The 12546-nt window shown below is 43.9% G+C and overlaps 1 protein-coding gene across 1 annotated transcript; it reads right to left on the bottom strand.

Moving 5' to 3' along the window:
- Positions 1–7823: 7823 nt before the first annotated feature.
- LOC123426717 (protein PHLOEM UNLOADING MODULATOR-like) lies at positions 7824–11132 on the bottom strand. Its single transcript, XM_045110588.1, has 4 exons — positions 10699–11132; positions 8885–9279; positions 8610–8803; positions 7824–8384 (listed from the first exon to the last, which is right to left on the bottom strand). The coding sequence occupies exons 1-4, from the start codon at positions 11031–11033 to the stop codon at positions 7989–7991; spliced, it is 1320 nt and encodes a 439-aa protein (XP_044966523.1). The 5' UTR covers positions 11034–11132; the 3' UTR covers positions 7824–7988.
- Between the last annotated feature and the right edge of the window lie 1414 nt (positions 11133–12546).

Here is a 12546-nt window from a genome sequence, read left to right as displayed (position 1 = left end):
GCCCTAGTGACAAGCATTAAGCATGGCAAAGTAGTAGCAATATCAATCTCAGAACATAGTGGATACTAGGGATCAATCCCCATCAAAACTAACTCGATTACATGATAGATCTTATCCAACCCATCACCGTCCAGCAAGCCTACGATGAGATTACTCACGAACGGTGAAGAGCATCATGGAATTGGCGATGAAGGAAGGTTGGTGATGACGATGGCGACGATCTCCCCTCTCCGGAGCCCAGAACGGACTCCAGATCTGCCCTCCAGAGGAAGAACAGGTGGTGGCGGCGCCTCCATATCGTAAAACGCGATGAACTCTTCTCCTTGATTTTTTTCCGGACGAAAGGGACTAAATAGAGCTAGAATTGGAGGCCGTGGAACTCCGTGGGCCCCACAAGCCTGCAAGGCGTGGCTAGGGGGGCCGCGCCTGGTGGGCTTGTGGGCTCCTCGCTCCACCCCTCCGGTTGATTCTTGTGCCAGTATTTTTTATATATTCGACAAAAAATCCTTGTAAATTTCCAGGTCATTCCTAGAACTTTTATTTCTGCGCAAAAACAACACCATGGCAATTCTATTGAAAACAACGTTAGTCCAAGTTTGTTCCATTCAAATCATGCAAATTAGAGTCCAAAACAAGGACAAAAGAGTTTGGAAAAGTAGATACGACGGAGACGTATCAGTCTCATACCTCTCAACAAGGGCACAAGCATGAAATCTCAATTTTATCTCTTAGAACATCTCTTTATGTTTCATAACGTTTCAAAACGTCTTCGGCGCCTTGCTTCTAAGCCATTAAGTATTACACATTGAACTATCACGTAGTCATAAAAAACGTGTATGTCAGATGTTCACAACATTCACAGACGACGCTCGAGGTGTAGCACACCGAGTGGTGTATTAAGGACATAAGCCTTCTGCGCAGAAATGAGGACAATCCTCAGTTTTACAAACTTAGTCCGCAAAGTTGTACTATCATCTTTGTAACATCCCAAATTTTCAATTTGGAATGTTATTGCATTAGAACATCTTGCATATCATATTTTATTTGCATAATTGCTGATCCTAAAATTCTAAGCAACTCAAGGACCCTTGGAGAGTTGGGAATTTATTTATTTTCATATTGGGATTTTCTCAAATAATGAAAAGAGGATCAATGGTTTTAATTATTTTTCTCTTCAAATATTTCATATATAAAAATATGAGAGAGGGGATAAAATGACTTTCCCAAATTTTAGAAATATTTGAGAGGAAATATTAAAGCCAAATAATAATTTTTATTTGGATTTTATTTGCTATTTTATTGGATTTATGAAAATACGTGTTTTTAAAAATATTATTTCGGCCTTTTAAAAATGTCCACGTTGTAGGGCTCATTTTTAGGAGTCCGACAAAATTTGTTTCATCGAAATCGGAGTTCCTATGGACTTCCTTTTTAATTTTTTATCTCGTCCGATTTAAAAAAACAAATCGACCCCGGAGGCCTTTATAAGCCGCTCGCCCCTCCCCCCCTCGGCGCACAAACCCTAGCCACCGCCGCCCGCCGCCGCCGCTCGCCGCTGGTCGCCTCCACTCGCCGGAGCACGCCGCCCGAGGTATAAAAAATGAATATATATATATATATTTCAGATTTTTTTTTTGGTTTATTTAATTAACGGACGTTCGTCCCTACATTCGTTTTAACGAACACTGTTCGTTAATTAATTTCAAATGACGAACGTTCGTTCGTCCATCTCTTCGTCAGATTTATTTTCTGGGATTTTTTTTGCGATTAATTTCGATCGCGATTCCTGATCCGAATTTCGTTTTAGTATAACTTTTCGCTCGTTTATCGGAATCAGGTGATTCAAACGCAGATTTTCGTCACGAAAATCTCTTTCCGATTAATCCACTTGCACAAGATTTTTATAAATAAAATTTTGCCTTTAGTCCAGATTAGTAAACGAATCTCGTTTCTTTTGTAGTTTGAGTTTCGTTGATCCGTTTGATTTGATTTTTTTTGCAAACCGGAGTTCTTTACTTGAACTTTCTGGTTAGATCTTATTCGATTTTACTCGTGCATCTAGATTGTTTGCTTATGTGTGCTATTGTTTGTTGCGATAGAATACCCGTATTGCGAAGCGTGCTACTACGAGTCCCTAGGTTTTGCGGATCATCAGCAAGGCAAGTAACACTTTGATCATATCCCTTATTACCCAGTTTTATTGCATTAGATCCATCCTCACACATTGCATGGTTAGGATCTAATTAACATGTGGGTATTGGGAAGTAGATACTGAGGTAGAACCTATTACATGGTTACTATCAAACTTTTGGGAGTTACTTCTACGTTATGCTATTATTGCCATGCTATGCTTGTAGACGATTATTTGGGTGAGTGATTTCCATGACAGATGTGAGTGTTGTTAATTAAAGGTTAACTTAAGGTGGCTACTTAAATACACATCTGGGTGGATTGCTTGAGGCACCCTGGAATCCCCAGTGGCTGTCAGGATATCCCGGGGGAACCGTGTGATCATCCTAAGGTCCGCCACCCAGCTTCAAAGGGATCATAAGACTATTCATACCTGAAACTTACGTGTGCAGTCGCAAGCTATTGTGGGCTCTAGCATAGTTGAGTAAGTTGTGTGAAGCTCTCGAAGTGGTAGACTAGCAGATGTATAGGGTATAGGTGGTACGGTCTACCCAGAAGTAGAGAGTTAATGCTTTAGAAAGACCGTGTCTCGAATTCTCCGACCATGGATGTATTTTGAGTCTTGTGGGAAAAGTGCACAACCTCTGCAGAGTGTACCAACTAATCATGATTAGCTGTGTCCCCGGTTATGGACATCTTGAGTATCTGGTTCTTGGATTTTCATGTGTATCTCAACACTCTAAATTAATTTGCGGGTTAATGATGATTATTTTTGGGTTTGAGTTGGAGGAACCTTCTCATTGTTTAATAACTAACAACGTAGTTTAATAAACTTTGCTCCACTAATATAGGAAGAAATTTGGCTTTATGCAAAACTGTTAACCATAGAGCTTTCCACCAGCCAAATATGCATGTAGATATAGCATTTATTTCTGTTCACTCTCTATGTGTTACCTTGCCAGCATATTCCATGTGCTGGCCCGTTTCGGGCTGCAACGTTCATGTTCCAGACTTTTCACATATCGAGTAAGCGCCATAGGTTGTTGTTTTGCACTCAGCTATGCCGTTGGAGTTGATGGACCTACTTTATCTTCCAAGCCTTCCGCTGTTATCATATTTAGATGGTCTTAGGCCATATTATTGTAACAAGTTATCTTTGAGACATTCATTGTAATATGTGTGTGATTGCTACTCTGTTATAATACCCATCGAAGTATTGTGTGTGTCATCATACCGATCCAGGGATGACACAGATGCATAGAGACTGGACTGATTGAGGTCTGGTCGCTACAATCTTTCAACTAAATTTTCTCTAGGAACATATAAAATCAGTAGAGCTATAGCGCAAGCTACACCATAATTCGCAAAGACCTTTTGACTATGTTCATGATAATTAGAGTTTGATTAATCAAATAACTAATAAACTCCCACTCAAAAAGTACATCTCTCTGGTCATTTGAGTGGTACATGATCCAAATTCACTAACTCAAGTCCGATCATCATGTGAGTTGAGAATAGTTTCAGTGGTAAGCATCTATATGCTAATCATATCAACTATATGATTCATGCTCGACCTTTCGGTCTCATGTGTTCCAAGGCCATGTCTGTACATGCTAGGCTCGTCAAGCTTAACCCGAGTGTTCCGAGTGTGCAACTGTTTTGCACCCGTTGTATGTGAATGTTGAGTCTATCACACCCGATCATCACGTGGTGTCTCGAAACGACGAACTGTCGCAACGGTGCACAGTCGGGGAGAACACAATTTCGTCTTGAAATTTTAGTGAGAGATCACCTCATAATACTACCGTCGTTCTAAGCAAAATAAGGTGCATAAAAGGTTTAACATCACATGCAATTCATAAGTGACATGATATGGCCATCATCAAGTGCTTCTTGATCTCCATCACCAAAGCACTGGCATGATCTTCTTGTCACCGGCGCCACACCATGATCTCCATCAACGTGTCGCCATCGAGGTTGTCATGCTATCTATGCTATTACTACTAAAGCTATGACCTAGCAATATAGTAAACGCATGTGCAAACACAAACGTTAGTTTAAAGACAACCCTATGGCTCCTGCCAGTTGCCGTAGCATTGACGTGCAAGCCGATATTAACTATTACAACATGATCATCTCATACATCCAATATATCACATCACGTCATTGGCCATATTATATCACAAGCATACCCTGCAAAAACAAGTTAGACGTCCTCTAATTTGTTGTTGCATGTTTTACGTGGCTAATATGGGTGTCTAGTATGATCGCATCTTACTTACGCAAAAACCACAACGGAGATGTGCAAATAGCTATTTAACCTCTCTCCAAGGAACGCCTCGGTCAAAACCAATTCAACTAAAGTTGAAGAAATAGGCACCCGCCAGTCATCTTTATGCAACGAGTTGCATGTTAGTTGATGAAACGAGTCTCTCGTAAGCGTACGAGTAATGTCGGTCCGGGCCGCTTCAATCCAACAAAACCGTCGAATCGAGAAAAGACTAAGGAGGGAAAATCGAACTTCACCGTCCACAAAACCTTTTGTGTTCTACTCGAGATAACATCTACGCGTGAACCTAGCTCATGATGCCACTGTTGGAGAACGTTGCATGGGAAAAAACAATTTCCTACGCACACGAAGACCTATCATGATGATGTCCATCTACGAGTGGAGATTAGATCGACGTATCCTTGTAGATCGCACAGCGGGAAGCGTTAAGAAACGCGGTTGATGTAGTGGAACGTCTTCACGTCCCTTGAACCATCCCGCGATTCGTCCCACGATCCGTTCCGATCTAGCGCCGAACGGACGGCACCTCCGCGTTCAACACATGTATAGTTCGACGATGATCTCAGCCTTCTTAATCCAGCAAGAAAGACGGAGAAGTAGATGAGTTCTCCGGCAGCGTGACGGCGCTCCAGTGGCGGTGGTGATCTACTCATGCAGGGCTCCGTCCGAGCTCCGCAGAAATCCGATCTAGAGGTAAAACTACGTGGTATAGGTTTGAGTTGCACGTGGCAAAGTTGTGTATCAAATCAGCCCTAAACCACCAATATATATAGGAGGAAGGGCTAGCCTTGAGGCACAAGGCCTCAAGGGTGTGTCGGCCAAGGGAGGAGGAGGACTCCTCCTCCAATTCGGTTTGGGAAGGAGGAGTCCTCCCCTTCCTTCCCACCTCCCTCTTTCCCTTTTTCTTTTATTTTCCTTTGGTATTTTCTTATGTGGCGCCATGGCCCCCTTGGGCCGACTCCACCAGCCCACTAAGGACTTGTGGCGCCATCCTAGTGCCTTGGGCTCACTCCAGGGTGGGTGGGCCCCTCCCGATGAACTCCCGGAACCCATTCGTCACTCCCGGTACAGTGCCGGAATTGCCCGAAACTTTCCGGTGACCAAATGAAACTATCCTATATATCAATCTTCGTTTCCGGACCATTCCGGAAACCCTCGTGACGTCCGTGATCTCATCCGAGACTCCGAACAACATTCGGTAACCACACATATAACTCAACTATACTAAAACATCGTCGAACCTTAAGTGTGCAGACCCTGCGGGTTCGAGAACTATGTAGACATGCCCCGAGGCACTCCTCGGTCAATATCCAATAGCGGGACCTGGATGCCCATATTGGATCCTACATATTCTCCGAAGATCTTATCGGTTGAACCTCAGTATCAAGGATTCATATAATCTCGTATGTCATTCCCTTTCTCCTTCGGTATGTTACTTGCCCGAGATTCGATCGTCGGTATCTGCATACCTATTTCAATCTCATTACCGGCAAGTCTCTTTACTCGTTCTGTAATACAAGATCCCGTGACTTACATTTAGTCACATTGCTTGCAAGGCTTGTGTGTGATGTTGTATTACCGAGTGGGCCCCGAGACACCCCTCCGTCACACAGAGTGACAGATCCGAGTCTTGATCCATACTAACTCAACGGACACCTTCAGAGATACCTGTAGAGCACCTTCATAGTCACCGAGTTACGTTGCGACGTTTGATACACACAAGGTATTCCTCCGGTGCCAGTGAGTTATATGATCTCATGATCATAGGAATAAATACTTGACACGCAGAAAACTATAGCAATAAAATGACATGATCAATATGCTATGTTCATAGTTTGGGTCTAGTCCATCACATGATTCTCCTAATGATGTGATCCAGTTATTAAGTGACAACACTTACACATAGCCAGAAAACCTTGACTATCCTTGATCAACTGGCTAGCCAACTAGAGGCTTGCTAGGGACATTGTTTTGTCTATGTATCCACACATGTATCTATGTTTTTATTCAATACAATTATAGCATAGATAATAAACGATTACCATGAACAAAGAAATATAATTATAACTAATTTATTATTCCCTCTAGGGCATATTTCCAACACAAAGTATGTAGAGTAGTGTTGACCTATGAGGATAGTCTAGATCCCAGACGCAACGACCAGGAACTAGGGGTGAACCGATGGGTTTGATAGGGGTGTTACAATTGATATCAGAGCTGACTCTCGTGGTTACACGGACATCTATGGGTCAAGTGAGCGAGTATGTGGCACGTGTGTGTCCCATTATGGTACACGTCGTGGCACATGTGCCGGACTAGACACACAGGCGCGTGCCAAAATGAAACTCTTTTATAGGACCGATCAGAACGACGGTTTCTTTAAATGGAGATGTATGTAGCATTCTGACTTAATAGGAACCATAGACTAATCATATCAAAAAGTTGCATTTTTTCGATAGTCCATCTAAAATAAACATCAAAGTTAAGCATGCTCAGCTTAAAAGCAATTTCAGGATGGATTACTGATTGGAAAGTTGATCTCATGTATGCAAAAGTGAGAACAAAGTGTGTAAAAAGACTTGTGTTGGTCTGGACGGTCAATCTATATCACAGGCGCAACGACCACAAACTGATGGATTCGGTCAAGGCGTTACACAGCCTTGAGAACATGTTTGACCAATTCAAATCAATACTGTTTTTTAAGGGAGTTCAAACCATTACTTAAGTGCGTCAGTTCTGACTTAACTTCCTTTGTCTAACCAAACTATATTTTCTTTGGTAAATCCTTTGTCCAATCTTATGTATGTTTACTTCTCCTTCTCAGCTTTGTTTCCTTTTTCCCTTCAGTCTCGGTTTTTAGCGCCGTTTTTTTCTTGAAACCATCTTAACAATCCCACATTTTATTTATCAATTCAAAACAATACTTACCAGCCTTCAGTACAACGTTTGATCAATTCAAATTAATACTTTTAAGGGAATTCAAATTATTACTCACGTGCACCGGTTCTGACTTAACTTACTTCATCCAACCAAATTATACCAAATAAGTGCTTATACAAATAAAATCCTAGAAGTTATTTGGGTAGGTAAATTACGGGCATGCTTTTTTGGTCAATACTTATTTAAACAATCACATACCAACATTAGTAGAATATTTTTACCCATTGCAAATATCATGAAAGTTTTAAGTATCTAATATAACTAAGAGATATATATGTAATAAAAAAAGTTTGGAAAGTTCAATCACCATATTCAAATCATTAGTTTTTGTTCTCTAAACATGACTGACAGCAATTTTCCAAACTTACCAACCTAGACTAAATATATGCAATATCTTCAGTTGGTGCAGAGGAAAAAACACAGCACGGTCAGGGCTATTACAGTTCACAACGGCACAAGCTCAAAACGACTGACAGCAATTTTGCAAACTTATCACCACTAAACTGAACTTACAATTTTGCTCAAACATGTTCCCTGCAAGAAATGACGCTCGACAGTCTCAACCTACAGAGAACAACAGTGTAACCCAAGAGAATGGGTAAACTCAAGGGGATTCTAGCAACTGAAATCACCCGTCGCTGGTTAAAGTAAGGGCAAGGACAACACAGGTCAGCGTGAAAATAATTGTAGCTGCAGCAAAGGCCAGGATGGCTCTCTGTGAAAAGCCAGGCTTGTCATGGCCTGCTAGCTCGACCTCCTTCAGCAGATCCCGGATCTCATTGATGTCTGCGTCCTTTGCTGCATGAATTAGCCTGCTCTGAACCTCTTCAAGCTTAGCAAGCCTTCTAGCTCGGCTGGCATCTCTAGCAGACCAGATGAACCGTGTCATCCTCCACAAGAGGATTCCGACATAGATTGCCACGACGCAGTCCACAGTGTAATGATGTCGTTCACGTATCTCCCTTTGTGCACTGTGCAGGACAAGAAACCATATTGCAACAGAAATCCATCCCCCGTAAGCTTCCTATACATGCGTGTGAAACAGATTGAAAATGTGTTAAGATGTCATCAATTACATGCGACTGGTTAAACAATATCCAAGCAAATGGAATATAGATCCTAGATTGAAAGTGCAGTACAATGGTGCAGTAACACAGAAAAGTAAAATGAAGTACATAAAAAAAAACCCAGCAAAACACACACACACACACACACACACACACACAGAAAAGTAAAATGAATTACGTACCGTCCACGCCATGGCAGTAAGAACAGCGACAAGCATGTGCCCACTATACATAAGATCATTGCAACCTCCACTGGCTTTTTTCAACAGATGGTACCATGCAGGCCCCTCTCCAGGGGTTGGCCTCAAAATGTCTACTAAGAAACTCATCCGACCCCAGTCAGGACTGTACTCATCAGGGTAAGCTTGAACATCAGCTGTATTTTTTGAAGGACAATTTAGTTTCCAAATCCCAGAAAAATACCATATCAATTAGGTGATAAGACAAATACACTAACCATAAGCCATATCATTGTCTATGACCGCACGAATAGCATGTGAATCAGAAGCATATGGAACATAATATTTTTGCGCCCAGGGATGAGGGTGCCCAGGTATTTGATAACGGCCTGCAGCGCACCAAGGTCTCGCAGATGGAAGAATTGTACCAACAAAAGTTGCCGTCCGGAGCAACCGTCCGACTGCCATGGTGAACATATATCTTGTGGCTATTCCAAGACCAGGAGCCTTGATGCAATCAAACAGCACTGAGAACCCCAACATCATAAATAACATCAAATAATGGTGAAGAGTGATAACATGAGCTCTCAATAGATCAACAACACTTCCAGGAAGCTTCTCATTCAAAGCTAGAAGCAGCCATTGGCCAGTGTCAGGAAGTGGAGCAGCAGATCTGTTAAAACAATAAAACAGGGTTCAGTTTACAGGTAACTGTGTGAGAATTCAGGATTCATGCATGTATTTATCTAGGCAAGGAAATGAGTGCACGCAAATAATAAATAACTATAAAAAGTTAAAGTTGGTAAGTACTGAAGCTCTCTTCTTGAGAATGAAAGTCAAAGTATGACCGAACCATGATCTTTTTACAGAGTTCAAGTTGATCTTTTTACAGAGGTAAAGTTGACAAAAATATCACAAAGGCAGTTATAATTAGCTGAAAACCATGACCAAATAAACCCAGTGCAGTCCCATCTTGCCATCTGATGAGGCATGATATGAACTTCTCGATGTTTTGTCAATGGGGACAATAGGAGCATATTTAGGGAAGGATAGTTCATTTATGTAAATCAGATTGAGAGAGAAAACACCAATGCTCAGTAACCGAACAGGAATACACTGGCCCAAGCATGAAGCGATGCTTATGCCTTTCTTAGCCACTTAACTTCTAGATGCCCCTTTGTTCCAATCATTGGTACCTTGCTTAAACTGAACTCTATGAAACACTAATCACCATAAAAACTTTTGCTTATGTTGAACAAGAAATTATGTGGACTTCTTTCTTCATTACAAGGCTGCAAAAGGAATATTTTAAAACTCCAAAAATAGCATAGAGTAATAACAAACAAACAAGGTATGTACAGTACCTCTAGCATTGACCAATAATCCACAGAAATATGATTGAAATAAAACTTGACAGACAGAGAGCATACACAAAGATGCATTTGTCACACAACGTTCACCGAAATTATAAACATCAACAAGAAGCAGTGGCAACAATTAATCAGACAAGGTTCCCTTTACACACTTGTCATGATAAATGCTGTCATCTCCATGAATCTCTACTACGCCACTGGTTTTGAGCACCATAATAAACATGATAAACACAACATTTTCTAGGTTTGGTCTACCTACAAAATAAATCTCTTCAAGATCCCCCAAACTGCAGTTTCTGAAATATTTCACAGCCCACTCCAAGATAACAATTATATGTCATTACAAGTATAATTCTCCGCCCGTCAAGCTCAGCAATTATCCACACTCAACAATGAAACCCCACTCCAGGACACACGCCGTCCTGATACAAACTACTCTAGTGATCTAAACGCTCTTATATTTTTTTACGGAGGGGGTACTCGATTGTTTCACAGTTCAAAAAGTAATCTTCCAAGATCATACCATCCTGACACGAACAGCACACTAGAAACATCTGAAAAGCATATCATTAAGCATCATAAACCAAAAAAAAGCACCAAAAATAGCAACACAAAACCAAATCTCTCCAAGATCCATGACAATTCGAGTCCAAACAGATGAAAAAGCTAAAGCATGTGAAAGGGAGGAAGCTCCCTCCTCAGTTCCCAGAGATACTAACCCGTGCCACTGGAGCCCCATCAGAGCGGAGACGAAGCGGACGGAGATCATCTCGACGAGGAAGGCGCCGAGCATGAAGACGATTGAACCGAGGAAGGGAAGCACCGCCCGGAGCTCGACATCCCAGTGGCGGTAGAACGGTGCGCGCGCGGCGGCGGCGAGCGCCAGCGCCGCCCAGAGCACCGGCTGCAGCCGCTGGTGCCATGTCGGCGAGAGGTACCGCAGGTAGTCAATCCCCACGTACAACCCCGCCGCGAAGCTCAGCCCGCAAAATCCGAGGAGCCGTCGGGAAACCGCCTGCGGCGGCTTCCGCCTCGGTGCCTTCGCCCTCGCCATGGCCGTGAAAGCTTCGGTCTGGTCACCTGGTCATGGGCTGATGTCAGCGAGGGCCACCGAGATCGGCACACTCTTGTGTCTTGTGGGCACGGACTTGGTTGCAGTCTTGCACAGAAAAAGTTCATAATAAACCCTGAACTCGTAGACCCTATAGCTGGCCAAACGGGCCGGCCCGGCACGACACGGTCCGGCCCACCGTAATCGTGTCAGGCACGGCACGGTCCGCATGGGCCCGATTAATATATGGGTCGTGCCGTGCCGGCCCGCGTGCTCGCCTCTCAGGCCCAAGCACGGTACGTTGACTAATCGGGCCGGCCAGCGGCACGTTAGGCCCGTAAAAAAATCATCTCTCCCTTCTTTTTCCAGCGCGATCCCTTCTATTCCCGCGCGACACGCTCGCTTTTCCCGCGCGACCGCCTCCCTTTCCCCCGCACGGCGCGCCTCCCTCCCTTTTCCCGTGCGCGTCCCACCCAGCCGCCCCTGCGGCCCTGCCCCGCTGACGGCTGACCAGGGATATGTCGCTGACCGCGCCCGAGATGGCCAGATCTATCGACCCAAGACGTGCCCCCCGCCGGCCCGCCTCGCTCCCTCCTAAACGTGTCGTGCCGTGCCGGCATGCGAGCTGGGGATGGCGGCCCGGGCACGGCCCAGGGCGTGCTCGTGCCGGGCCCGTGCACGATTAGTCCGTGTCGGGCCGGACCCGAGTCATGCCTGGCACACGGGCAGCCGGGCCGGCCCGCCAGGCACGACCCGTTTGGCCAGGCTAGCTAAATCGAACCCTCAACTCATAATCCCGGTAATGAGCACTCTAAACTCTTTAATCTCGGTTTAATATGAACCCTGAGCACACTTTCAAACATGGATTGATGAAATGGCAGTCGAAAACTCGTTGCAGACATAATTTGGGCTAGCCCATAAGGCCCAGAGCGCTTCCCTCCTCTTAATCAGAGCTAACCCACGAAATTCCCCTGTCTCCACTCGCGGCGTCCCCTGAAATTCCCCTGCTCGAGCGGCGACAATGGCGAAGGGAGGATGATCGGCTCTGGCTTCGGCGATCGTGACGGCTTGACGACGAGCGACGTCAAAGGCACTGTCTTCGACGTCATCCTCCTCGTGTGGTTGCAATTTAAGCTCTCGTGATAGTGTCAGGGTTTGAAAGAAAAAAATTGGGGATTTTTTGCGATTACAGATTTAGGGTTTTTTGGCGATTTTCTGTGCGTTTTTGTGAGTCCAGTAGCTCGGATTAGCACAATGTAGTGATATATTCTTGCTTTTTGTAGCTCAATCATGGACCCTAGTGAGATTTTGAATGTCAGATTTCATTTTTGGGGCCAGTTCATCCGCAATGGCCCTGTTTTGGATTATGTGGGGGGGAGGAGATGAAGCACTTCCACAGATTGAGAGGGACAAGTTGTCATTGTTTGAAGTTCAAGGGCATTTGAAAGACCATCTGGAGTATAAGGAATCGATGAAGTTGTATTTTCATCTTCCTGGGAAAGAACTAGCTGATGGT

The sequence above is a fragment of the Hordeum vulgare genome, chromosome 2H (genome assembly GCF_904849725.1).
Source record: "Hordeum vulgare subsp. vulgare chromosome 2H, MorexV3_pseudomolecules_assembly, whole genome shotgun sequence".
NCBI lineage: Eukaryota > Viridiplantae > Streptophyta > Magnoliopsida > Poales > Poaceae > Hordeum > Hordeum vulgare.
Note: the sequence above shows the minus strand (reverse complement) of the source record. Positions and strands in the feature narration are given on the sequence as shown.

Bases quoted from the DNA above. Each gene is read 5' to 3' on its own strand.
- LOC123426717 (XM_045110588.1), bottom strand. From the start codon at position 11,033: ATGGCGAGGGCGAAGGCACCGAGGCGGAAGCCGCCGCAGGCGGTTTCC. The intron at 9,280-10,698 runs GTTAGTATCTCT...TTGTTTTAACAG, and splicing joins ATGGGGCTCCAGTGGCACGG to ATCTGCTGCTCCACTTCCTG. The intron at 8,804-8,884 runs GTTAGTGTATTT...CAAAAAATACAG, and splicing joins AGACAATGATATGGCTTATG to CTGATGTTCAAGCTTACCCT.